Source organism: Ornithorhynchus anatinus, chromosome 21 (genome assembly GCF_004115215.2).
Source record: "Ornithorhynchus anatinus isolate Pmale09 chromosome 21, mOrnAna1.pri.v4, whole genome shotgun sequence".
Classification (NCBI taxonomy): Eukaryota; Metazoa; Chordata; class Mammalia; order Monotremata; family Ornithorhynchidae; genus Ornithorhynchus; species Ornithorhynchus anatinus.
The window spans coordinates 24,474,375-24,487,378 of NC_041748.1; the positions used below are offsets into that span (position 1 = coordinate 24,474,375).

A 13,004-nucleotide genomic window follows, 5' to 3' on the forward strand; every position below is an offset into this window, starting at 1 on the left:
TTCATGGGGGAGACAGGCAGACCAAAAGGGTTTACCAGGTCTTGAAAACTAGAAGAAGCCTATACGGCAGGAAGCCGTACGACTGACTTGTGCTGTGAACAACTCCTCGGTGCAGGTTCCAGGCCCCGAGGACTTCTCCGGGCCCGAGGCTCCTCCGACTTTTTCTCCGGGAGACTCCTGTAATCATCACTTCTCTCCCCAGTGCCGGCCTCGTACTCCGAACACCTTAGGCGGAGACCCAGGCCCCCAGTGAGTTAATCTGGTCTGGCTGCCTCTTGTCTTGTTTCCCTCTCACTCCTCCTCCTCCTTTTTTTCCCTCCTTCTCCTCCTCTGTCCTGATCATCTGGCGGTTGGGCAAGGGCTGCTTGCGTTCTTGCCCGGGGTCTATCAAGGACAGCCATTCCCTTCCCTGCCCTCCCTGTGGGGCTCAGCCGGCCCATTCTTGGTGCCGCTGCGGGCAGAAGCTCCTCTCTGTCCCTTGGCTTTAATTAAGGCACTCAGTCCGCTCTTCCTCCTACCTATCCTCGCTCCTTTTCCACTCCAGTCCAGCTCCCACACTTTGCTTCTCTAACACCAACCTACTCACTGTGCTTCGCTTTCATCTCTCTCATCGTCAGGCACCCGCTCACATCCGCCCTCTCTTCTGGAACTCCCTCCCACTTCATATCTGACAGACCACTGCTCTCCACATCCTCAGTGCCTTACTCAAGTCTCCGCTTCCTCCAGGGAGTCCTCCCTGACTAAGCTGTCAGCCTCCTTCTCCCACAGCACTTTCATGTACTCCTTGTATTCGGCAGCGTATTCCGTGGCTTCCCTTACTAATTTTCATGTCTGTCTCCCCTCTAGGTAGTAAACTCCTTGAGGGCAGGGATTGTGTCTCCAAACCTTCAAAGTCTCATTCAGGTCACATCTCCTTCCCCAAGTAAGCCCTTTTTTCCCTGAAATCCTCTACCTCCTGCATCGTTTATGCACTTGGATCTGTGCCCTTTGGGCATTTGGTATTCACCCCAACCCCCCAGTCCTAAAGCAGCTATGTAGATATCTGCAGTGTATTTATTTATATCGATGTCTGTCTCCCTAGACCGTTAGCTTGTTGTGGGCAGGGACCGCATCTATGAACTCTTTTGTGTTGTACTCTACCAAGCATTTAGTACAGTGCTCTGCACGCAGTAAATGCTCATTAACTGTGTGCCCTGCCCACAGTTAACGCTAAATAATAGCTGTGGTTTTGTTAAACTCTTAATCTGTGCCAAGCACTGTAGCTGGGGTAGATACAAGATAATCTGGCCCCACATGAGGCTCACAGTCTAAATAGGAGGGCAAACAGATAGATTGAATCCCTGTTTTGCAGATGAGGGAACTGAAGCCCAGAGAAGTAAAGTGGCATGCCCAGGGTCACACAGTAAGTAGGCTGTGAAGCCAGTATTAGAATCCAGGTCTCTGAGTTCCAGGCCCATGCATTTTCCTCTAGGCCAAATCTGTCCTTTCCCTCTCCATCCGTACCGCTACTAGGCCGAGTCAAGCAGTTATTCTAGCCCCCCTTGCTTACCGCATCAGCCTCCTCGCTGTCCTCCCAGCCTCCTCTCTCTCCCATTTCCATTCATACTTCACTCTGCTGTCCAGATCATTTTTCTGCAAAACCTTTCTATCTTCATCTCCCCAATCCTCAAGAACCTCCAGTAGTTCTGCATCGAACAGAAACTCCTTACTAAAGGCTATAAGGTAGTCACTCAGTTCTCCCCTCCTCCCTTACGTTGCTGATTTGCTACTGTGGCCCAGCCCACACACTTGCCTCCTCTGTCTACTTTCTCACTGGATCTGGAGCTCATCGGTCTTGCCACTGACCCCCTCACCCACCTCCTGCTTCCGATCTGAAACTCCCTCCTCCTTTATATCCAACAGACTACTGCTCTCCCCATCTTCAAAGCCTTATTAAAAGCCCACCTTCTCCAAGAAGCCTTCTCCGACTGTCATTTCCCCTACTTTCTCTCCTTTCTGTCTTGTCCTTGCCCTTGGATTTGCATCCTTTATTCACCCCCGCCCCTTTAGATTGTAAGTTTGTTGAGGGCAGGGAACTTGTCTACCAATTCTGTTGCATTGTATTCCCCCGATCCCGAAGTACAATGCTGTGCACCCGGTAAGTGCTTAGTAAATATGATGATCAGATGGATGGATGGATTGAGGTGGGAGGTAAGAAATGTGAGTAGGTGAGAAGAGGGTAGAGCTGAAGCCCAAGGAGCAGATGAGCTGCCCGGGAGAGCGAGTGGAGAACGAGCAGTCTGGCATCCCGTCCTTGGAGACGGTGGCCCCCTGCCCCGCCCACCCCGGGTCCATGAACATTTCATCCCAGCTTGCGGACCAGGCTTCTCATCCTGGATCCTGAGAGGAACCAGAGGTGAAGCCCAAGTGACTGGGTCTGCCCGGCCCGGTTCTGGGACCTGTGGGGCTCACATCCGCTGGGCTGGGCCGCAGGGCTGCCGTCACCAGGGCTAGCCACACCTCTCCCCAAACAACCCCAGGGCATGCTGCCCCTCACTCCCGCCCAAGCACTTGATATTCACCCCACTCTCAGCCCCACAGTACTTAAATTCAGATCCCTAATTGATTTTATTGTCTGTCTATCCCTGTCACCTGGATCCCTTGTGAAGAGGGATCCTATCAGCCCTCTCTTTTGAATTGCACTCTCCCAAGTACTCATTACAGTTCTCTGTACGCAGTAAGCACTCGGTAAATACCACTGATCGATTACTGTTTGTGCTTATCCTTGACTTGTTAACTTATTGATCTGTCAGTTGTTCCATACTTATGGTCTAAACAGCTGGGACAGTCTGTCCGTGTCTTCCACCAGACCGTAAGCGCTTTGAGGTCAAGATCCTTTAACTGTTGGAGTTCCTCAAGGGTCAGTTCTTGGCCCTCTTCTGTTCTCCATTTACACTCACTCCCTCGGTGAACTCATTCGCTCTCACGGCTTTGACTACCATCTCTACGCAGATGACACGCAGATCTACATCTCCGCCCCTGTCCTCTCCCCCTCCCTTCGGGCTCGCATCTCCTCCCGCCTCCGGGACGTCTCCACCTGGATGTCGGCCCGCCACCTAAAACTCAACATGAGCAAGACTGAGCTCCTCATCTTCCCTCCCAAACCCGGTCCTCTCCCAGACTTCTCTATCACCGTGGATGGCACGACCATCCTTCCCATCTCTCAGGCCCGCAATCTCGGTGTCATCCTTGACTCGTCCCTCTCGTTCACCCCACACATCCTATCCGTTACCAAGACCTGCCGGTTTCACCTCTATGATATCGCCAAGATCCGCCCTTTCCTCTCCACCCAAACGGCTACCTTACTGTTACGGGCTCTCGTTATATCCCGGCTAGACTACCGTGTCAGCCTTCTCTCTGACCTCCCTTCCTCCTCTCTCGCCCCGCTCCGGTCTATTCTTCACTCGGCTGCCCGGCTCATCTTCCTGCAGAAACGATCTGGGCATGTCACTCCCCTTCTTAAACAACTCCAGTGGTTGCCTATCGACCTCCGCTCCAAACAAAAACTCCTCACTCTAGGCTTCGAGGCTCTCCATCACCTTGCCCCTTCCTACCTCTCCTCCCTTCTCTCTTTCTACCGCCCACCCCGCACGCTCCGCTCCTCTGCCGCCCACCTCCTCACCGTCCCTCGGTCTCGCCTATCCCGCCGTCGACCCCTGGGTCACGTCCTCCCGCGGTCCTGGAATGCCCTCCCTCCTCACCTCCGCCAAACTGATTCTCTTTCCCTCTTCAAAACCCTACTTAAAAATCACCTCCTCCAAGAGGCGTTCCCAGACTGAGCTCCTCTTCCCCCTCTACTCCCTCTGCCATCCCCCCTTCACCTCTCCGCAGCTTAACCCTCTTTTTCCCCTTTTCCCTCTGCTCCTCCACCTCTCCCTTCCCATCCCCACGGCACTGTACTCGTCCGCTCGACTGTATATATTTTCGTTACCCTATTTATTTTGTTAATGAATTGTACATCGCCTTGATTCTATTTAGTTGCCATTGTTTTTACAAGATGTTCTTCCCCTCGACGCTGTTTATTGCCATTGTTTTTGTCTGTCCGTCTCCCCCGATTAGACTGTAAGCCCGTCAAACGGCAGGGACTGTCTCTATCTGTTGCCGACTTGTTCATCCCAAGCGCTTAGTACAGTGCTCTGCACATAGTAAGCGCTCAATAAATACTATTGAATGAATGAATGAATGACCCACATCTCTTAATTCTGTGGAGAAACAGCACGCCCAGGGGAAAGAGCAAAGGCCCGGGAGTCCGGAGACCTGGGTTCCAAACCGGGCCCCTCCACCCGTCCGCGGTGTGACCTCCGTCAAGTTGCCGAAGTTCTGCGTGCTTCAGTTCCCCCTTGGACTGCGAGCTCCTTGTGGGACAGGGCCTGGGTCCGGTCCGGTCTGATGTGATTGTAGTGCATCTTCCCTAGCGCCGAGTACGGCGCTTGGCCCACAGTAACAAGTATCTCGATGATTATAGCTCTTTGTTGAGCTCTCCACAGTGCCTAGGACAGTAGCCGGGAGTCATCAGGGGGCTCGGTCGGTGCTCCGGAAGGTGAGGAGGAGGGGGTTGAGTTTCCCAAGCCGTGGTGGGGGGCTCACGTAGGCTCTCTGTTCACGTTTGCAGTATGGGTCAGGGGTGTGGACCGGAATGGTTTCTCGGCGGGAAGATGCGCTTTGGGAATCGAAGATCTTGGGACGTTGTCTTTTCCGGGGAACGTTCAAGGCGGCTCTCGGCCCGGGCCGATCGATGACGCCGAAGGAGGATTTGTGGGTGCTGGGGCCGCCGCTCTCCGTGGGGGCCGAGGCTCGCCCCCGCCCAGCTGCTTTACAGAGAAGCAGCTTGGCTCAGTGGAAAGAGTCTGGGCTTGGGAGTCAGAGGTCATGGGTTCTAATCCCGGCTCCGCCCCTTAGCTGTGTGACCTTGGGCGAGTCACTTAACCTCTCTGTGCCCCAGTTCCTTCAACTGTAAAATGGGGATGAAGACTGTGAGCCCTACGTGGGACAACCCGATGACCTTCTATCTACTCCGGCGCTTAGAACAGTGCTTGGCACATAGTAAGCGCTTAGCAAAGAGCCACGTTTTTACAACCCTCGAGAGTGCCGTGCCCTCAGCGTGCCCTCAGTTTCCCCACCAGATGGCACCAGCCAGCTGTTTGCGCAGCTGCTCGCCCAACTGCCGCAGCCAGATGGAGGTGGCCACCGCCCACCAGCCCAAGCGTCACGAGCCCCCGTCCGGCCGGAATCTTCTCCCAGTGGGTCCCTTGGGCGGAGGTCAGGCCGGGTCCGCCGCGTAATCGGGCCAGCCTGGGGGCAAGCCGTAATGGCCCACCTGACGTTAACTGCCCCAGACTTCGCTGGCGGCCTAGTTAAATTTTGTAAAATGTGTGGGGAGGGGGCGGGGGGCAGAGGTCGGCAGGGGTCTGGCCTGGTCTGGACTGAACCACCGTAATCCGTGAGCAGACTTGATTGTACTCTCTTCCTCATTTGGGAGCTCACATTTCAGGAATGCCAATTAAGCCCGCCTGGGACCCTCCGCCGGTTTAGCCGTGGGGTGATTGGGCCATCAGGCTTTTCCCAGAACGATCCTGCCGTGGTGGGGAAACCCACCGACAGCGGTTCGGAGCTGCCGGTGGGTCTCTCGGGCGCAGATTTCTAGTAGCCTTGGCTTGCGTCCCGGGGGCGGCCGGTTGGCGGAATTGCTTTTTCTTAGGGTGGATTTCCTTGGCTCTGAGAGAAATAAAGCATGTACCTTGTTAAAGGAAAATCCGCCAGCCACAGTCACTTCTGGAGGAGAACAGGCAATTTTCGGTGTAAATTGGGCTGGAATTCCATCCCCTCCGTTGCAGGTGTCAGGATTAGCTGGGAAAGAGCAAGAGCGGAGCAGGGGAAGGAGAGCCGGGAAGCCGGAGAGGGGCCCGGAACCCCGAGAACGGGGAGTGGGGGTAGGGGCCGGGTGGGGGGTTGCCGAGTGGAAGGAAACCCAAGGGGAACCCCGGTTGGCACAAGAGAGGAGGAGTCAAAGCCGGGGGCCCCGCGGGTTCTCTCTCCTAGTTCTGGAATGCTCTGGGAGAAAATAGCCTTCCTTCCCAACTAGTCCAATTAAGAGCTGATGCAGAAGGAGCCAAGCCGAGGCTGGGAAACAAAGCCTGTTTTGTCCTCCGGTCCGGTCGTGGCCTATCGGTAGCTAGGGAGCTACTGTGAGCAACTACGGAGAGCTCTGCTCCCTACTGAGCACTTGGGAAATACAGATGAAGCACAAGACCCGTTCACTGCCCCTAAGGTATTTTCCCTCTAGCAGAGGAGTCAGGCCCAGAAATATTTCCAGCTAGCGGAATCAGAATAAATAAATCGAAAGTTCAGTTGACATAACATAGAGAGATCAGTGCTGGGCATAACCGAATAAACACGTATGATGAGTTTCGACCGAAGGGTTGACAAGATTTGGCGTGCTGATAATGAGACGGGGAAGTTTTGTTGGAGGAGATGGGATTTTAGAAGGGCTTGGATCTGGTGGGTTTGGCAGGGAAGGAAGTTTCAGGCCCGGGGGGACCCCACGAGCCCGGAGGAAGGGCCGAGGAAGAGCAGGGTGGGGAACGGTCAGGATGGGGACTCGGGGGGCGTGAAGAGTGAGAGGAGGGGAGCAGCTGGTGAAGGGAGCCTGCCCACCAGAAAGGTGGAGGGCTTTGAAGCCGTGGTTTGATCGGGAAGGAGATGGGTGGTTACGGAAGGGTTTTGCGGAGTGGCGAGGTGAGCTCTGAGGGACGTTTCAAGGAGATGATCGGCACCGCTGTTTGGGGGAGAGGCTGGAGGTGGGGAGCCAGCCCAAGAGGCTGCTACACGAGCCTTGCTGCAGTTCGATGGGTGCTTGGACCAGGGTAGCGACCGTTTGGGGGAAGAGGAAGGGGAGGATCCGGGAAATATCGTAGAGGAGAAGCCGGCCGGATTTAGCGGTGGGGGTCGAAAGGTAGTGATGAGTTGAGAATGACTCCGAGGTGGTGGGCTTCTGGACCTGGGAGGATGGTGGTGGGTTCAACAGGGATGGGTAAATTAGGGGGAGGAAGAGGAGGGTTTGCAAGGATGGTGAAGTTACATTTTAGATACGTTGAGGTGGGGATCCCGAACAGACCCTTACAGTGGGGTGGGAGGAGTCGGCGAGTCGGACTTTGAAAAGGGAGGTCAGAGAGGCAGGAGGAGAGCCAAGGTGGACCGTTTCAGCAAACCGACCTGGATGCCAGTGTTGCAGGGGGAGAGACGGTATCCACGGGTGGCACAGGCAGCCGTAGGCAGAGGTCACTGTTCAGGTCTGTTGGTGCTGGCTAGAAGAAGGCCAGTGGCCACCTCAGAAAATGCAGTCCCGATTGAGCAGAGGGGTGGAAAACCAGACTGTAATGGGTAAAGAGGAGAATGAGAGAAAGTGGAGGCGGCCCGGCCTGGGAGTCTGGATGGGAGACGGGGAGGCAGATGAGGAGGATAGCGTCGGGTGGGTGGGGGATGGGTGGGCGCTGGCAGATCAGAGGAGATGTGGGTATCTGTGGATGTCAGATGGGGAAGAGTTGTCCCCGAGAGAAATTAAAGATGCTCTGGAAAGTAGAAGGGTGTTTTGTGGTCCATGGTGAATTCCTTTGGCAGTAAAGATGTGCAGCTTCTAGAGCAGGGTTGAAGAAGTAGGCGTTCCCAGGTGGTTAGTAAATGCCTTTACCAGTCTCGCCTCCTCCCTTCCTCTCGAGGCGTGTGGCTGCCCCCGGGCCCGGCCCCATCTCCCTTCTCCCTGACGTTCGGCCGGCCCTGGACCCACGCGTTAACCCGGTCGCCCTCTGCCTCTGGGGCGCGCTGAACCGCATGTGCGTGTCTTGGCTCTGCTTTCAGACCTGCGCTGCAGCCCCGGGCAGTTTGCGTGCCACAGCGGGACCATCCCGTGCATCCCCCTGTCCTGGCAGTGTGACGGGTGGCCGACGTGTGAGGACGAGAGTGACGAAGTCGACTGTCCGGGTGAGTGGAACTGAGCAGGCGCTCCTCCTCCTCCTCCTCTTCCTCCTCCTCCTTCTGTTTGGCGGCTGGAGGTCTGCGGGCCGGCCCCGGGACCACCCGGCCCGTCGGCCCGCAGGCCGGGTCTTTAAGGGCCGACGGGAGCTTTTTAATGGTCTCTCGGTCAGAAGTAGCCAAAGTGAAGGATCTGGATAGTGCTTGGCCACTTTGGAAGCCAGAGAAGCTGGATTTTGATCTCTATCTCACGTTCTTTCCGTCTTGCTCCATCCCTACACTAGTCCTCGAAGACCACTAGTCCTCAGACACTTCAACGTCTACGTGCGTGTTCCCGATGACCCTTCTGCCACTCATTCTCACTCCTCAACATCACCGTCCTCCTTCCCGCTCCACCCACCTTACCCACTCGCCGCCTTAGCCATGCCCTCTATTTCATCATCTCTAGTCCCGGTACGATCTCCAACCTCTCCAACTCTGAAATTTCACCCTCCGATCACAACTTCTTCACCCATCTTCCATCCCAAACACCCCCATTCTGCAAATCTATTCCGTTTCCCCACAGAGGCCTCTGTTGTCTTGACCTCTTCTAATTTTCTGAAACCGTCCTGCCCCTTTTGATCTCCATTCCCCACCTGCCTTTTCTTGATGCACAAATCCACTCTCCCTATGCTGAATTCAATTCCCTCGCTCCCTTAGCACTCTTTCCATTTTGTACCACCAACCTACAGTCCTGGTTAATAATAATAATAATAATAATAATAATTCTCAGTGTGATATTTAATCACTTTATGTGTGCTAGGCACTGTACTAAGCGTTGGGGTGGATACAAGCAAATAGGGTTGAATACAGTCCCTGTCCCACATGGGGCTCACCTTCTCAATCTCCATTTTACGGATGAGGTACCTGAGACCCAGAGAAGTGAATTGGCTTGCCCGAGGTCACACGCAGTCAGGCGATGGAGCCGGGATTAGAACCCAGGTCCTTCTGACACCTAGGCCCGTATTCTAGTTATCCAGTTATCACTCCATCTCTCTCCTACGATTTCTCAACAAACGCCTTGAACGAGTTGTCAAACCCTCCGCCTTCGCCTCCTCTTCTCCAGTTCTCTCCATGTCTCCCTGAAATTTTCACCCCCTTTGCTCCATAAAAGCGGCCCCGTTTATGGTCCCCAGTGACCTCCTCCTTGCCAAATCCAATGCCTTTGTTCCATCCTCATCCTCTCAGCTGCTTTGGACACTGTGGACCACTCCTTTCTTCTGGAAATAACGATCTAACCTTGGCTTCACCTACACTGTCCTCTCCCACGTCTGCCATCTATCTGGCTGCTCCTTCTGAGTCCCTTTTATCGGCTCGCCCTCTGCCTCTCACCCCGACACTGTGGTGGGTTTCTCGAGGCTCAGTTTTGGATCCCCTTCCGTTCTCCTTTTTCACATATTCCTTTGGAAAACTCATTTAGTCCCATGGCTTCAACTGTCATCTCTGTGAAGGTGATTCCCAAATCTATCCCTCCAGCCCCTACCTCTGTCCTTATCTACAGCCTCTTGTTTCCTCTTGCTTTCAGGATACCTCTACTTCGACGTCCTGCTGACACCTCAGTCAACAGTGGTATATGTTGAGCTCTTATTGTTTTTAGACCCCTGTACTAATTGCGTAGAGTACCATAAAATTAAGTTGGTAGATGTGATCCCTGACAACCAGTAGCTTAATGTGGCTAAAACAGAACCCCTCTATTTCCCACCCAAACCCATTCCTCTCTCTGACTCTTCCATCACTTTAGACAGCGCCGCCATCCTCCGTGTCTCACAGTTCTGTAACTCTGGAATTATCTTTGACTCATCTCTGTCCTTGAACCCGCATATTCATCATCACCAAATCCTGTCAGGTCTATCTTCACAACATTTCTAGAATCCACCCCTTCCTCTCCATCTAAATTGCTACCACACCGATCCAAGGACTTATCATTTCCCACCTTGACTCCTGCATCGGCTTTCTTGCTGACATCTTTAAATTTTATATAATCTTTAAATTATAAATTATTGATATTAATGTCCATCTCCCCCTCTAGACTTTTAAGCTCGTTGTGGGCGGGGAATGTGTCTGCCAACCCCGTTGTATCGGTCTCTTCCAAGTGCTTAATACCGTGCTCTGCACATTGTAAGCGCTCAAAAAATACCATCGATGATGATGATGACCTCCCTGCCTCCCGTCTCTCCTCACTCCCTCCCATACCTAACCCTGTTTCCCGAATCATTTTTCTAGTAAGGTTTCGACAAAACCGTTCAGTCCAGGTCTTTCCACTCCTCAAGAACCTCCACTTGTGGCCCATCCGCCTCCACATCAAGTAGAAATTCTTGCCACTGGGTTATAAAGCCCTCCATCAGCTTGGCCTCTCCTGCCTTACCCTGACATGTCATTCAGCGGTCACTTTCAATCACCTGCAAGATCCTGCTGATTCTTCCTCCAAGACACTTCACATCCGTTCACGTCCGGGAGTTGGGAGCCTTGGTTCTAATCCCTCGTCCACCACTTGCCTGCTGAGACATCTTGGACAAGTCACTTAACTTTTCTGTGCTCCTCTTTCTTCCTTTTTTAAAAAAATATTTTTTTAATGGTATTTGTTAAGCACTTTCCCTGTGTCAGGCACTGTTCTAAGCATTGGGGTGTGCACAGGTTCATCAGGTCGGACACAGTCCGTGTCCCACATGGATCTCCTAGTCTTCATCCCTGTTTTACAGATGAGGTAACTGAGGTGCAGAGAAGTTAAGTGACTTGCCCAAGGCCACAAAACAGGCAAGTGGCAGAGCCGGAATTAGAACCCAGGTCCTTCTGTCACCCAGGCCCAGCATCTATCCACTAGGTCATGCCGTGTCTCTGTAAAACGGGGAGGAGCTGCCTGTTTGCCCTCTCTCTTGGGTCTGTGGGGCGCTGGGTCCAATGTGATATCTTCTCCAGAACTTGGCACAGTGTTTGTTTAATGCTGTTCACATAGTAAGCCCTCGGTAAATACCACTGCTTGATTGTTTAGCACACGGTAGCCTCTTATAAAAGACCGTCATCATTATTGTTGTTGTTATTATTATAATTGTGATTGCGATATCAGCCTCCGGCTTCCCCCCCTTTAGTCGGTACTCCAAGTCGCTGCCTGGATCGCCCTCCAAAACCTGCCGTGGCCATCTGTTATCCTCAGCTGATCACTGTTGGCTTGGCGGCAGGCTACCCGCGCTCCCTCTCTTTCTCCTCTTGAGCTCCAGCCTGTCATCACCTATGTGTCTTTGACTCCTCCGGGTCTTTACTCACCTCCCACGATCCCCTCTTGCCTGGAGCTCTCCTGCCTCCGAGCTCTTGCTCACACCCTCCCTCTTCCTTCCAGTCTCAGGGCCCCAGCCCTCCCCGTTTTGAAAGACCTGCTATTCACCCATCCTTTTCCTTCTCCAGTAGAGTTTTTATTTACTTGATTGCCTCCTCCAAATAATTCCTATCCTCCCGCTGGTTTTTGAGGAGCAAATAGAATCTATTTTTTTGGAGACTACAGAGAACAGTCACTAGAAGTCTTGATAGTCTTGAGAAGCAACGTGGCTCAGTGGAAAGAGCACGGGCTTTGGAGTCAGGGCTCATGAGTTCGAATCCCAGCTCTGCCACTTGTCGGCTGTGTGACTGTGGGCAAGTCACTTAACTTCTCTGTGCCTCAGTTCCCTCATCTGTAAAATGGGGATTAAGACTGTGAGCCCCACGTGGGACAACCTGATTCCCCTATGTCTACCCCAGCGCTTAGAACAGTGCTCGGCACATAGTAAGCGCTTAACAAATACCAACATTATTAGCTAGTGGTGGGCTCAGGGTTGGGAAGAGGGGAGGAGTCAGAGTGGCAGAGACAGGCTTGAGTTGGAGAAGGGGAGTGTTTTCTTTAAGACTGGGAAGAGGGATATGTGTGTGTGTGTGTGTGTGTGTGTGTGTTTGGGGAGCCGGGTCTGCCCTGATGGAGTGAGTGCCTATTTGACCAGTTTTTGGGATGGGACAAGGCACCAGAAGTGAGAGAGCAGTCTCAAGTGGTCTTTTACCTTTCCCCCTCCCGTCATTTTCTTCCTTCTACTTTTTTCTCCTCACTCCCCCTTCCCTCCCCTCCTCCTACCTTATCGTGTTATTCTATTCAACCCCTGCTTTGGGGTTGCCAAAAGGGAGCAACTATGTGAGTTAATGTGGGATGCTCAACCCCCTGAGTCGGATCCACCCGGTGATCACCACTATCCCTAACGTCTTTAAGCCCACCCTCAGAATTTGTGATTTCTTTGATTCAGTGGAATGTTTGCCTAGATGTTCTAATTTTACAAAGTGAAATCTATTTCTATGTCTGATTCTCCCTTTAGAGTGCAAGTGTCTTGTGGGCAGGAAAAGTGTCTCTCGCTTCTCAAGTACTTTCCCGAGAGTTGAGTACAGGACCAGTTCTGACGGGGGAGTTGGGATTTCAGAATGGACGGAGCCTCCGTGACCTGCTGAGGGAGAGGAACCTGCTGCAGCGGGCTGGGGCGCCGTGGGGCGGGGTGAACGGATCCAAGCGGGGTGGGGGCGAAGACCTCAGCAGCTGCCCCGCGGTCATGTCCGCCACAAGTGGGCTCAGTACTGGGGCACCCCTGTCCACTGTGGAAACATGACTGACGGAGATGACAGAGGGCGAGGGGGATTCTGGCTCTGTGAGCCGGCCGGGCCGGGCGTGGTACCTGCCCCGTGGGATCTCGGGTTTGAGGTCAACGCCAGGTCCGTTGTTTATGATGGGAGGCGCCATTGTCATCAGCACACGGTAGGAGTCCAGTACCACCTTCCCCTTGTAATGAACATCCAATAGCATTCTTGGCACGCAGCAGTCGTCCAGTTGAGTGCTCAGCACACAGAGGCGCTAAATACAGCCTTCCACTTGCAGCGGGCGTCCAGCACTGCGCTCCGCATACAGAAAGCATCCAGAGCAATGCAATCCAGTCCAGTAGAGTGCTCTGCTCATA

General features: G+C 53.5%; 1 protein-coding gene across 5 annotated transcripts in view; it reads left to right on the forward strand.

Moving 5' to 3' along the window:
- The window catches only part of DGCR2 (DiGeorge syndrome critical region gene 2), a 57,908-nt gene that overhangs the window by 21,005 nt on the left and 23,899 nt on the right, over positions 1-13,004 (forward strand). For 3 of the 5 annotated variants that reach the window (XM_039910083.1, XM_029048771.2, XM_029048772.2), the window contains exon 2: positions 7,894-8,016. The exons of the other annotated variants lie outside the window; for them this stretch is intronic. In XM_039910083.1, coding sequence (XP_039766017.1) covers positions 7,894-8,016 — 123 coding nt within the window. The remainder of the gene's footprint in view (positions 1-7,893; positions 8,017-13,004) is intronic. 5 annotated transcript variants of the gene reach the window in all.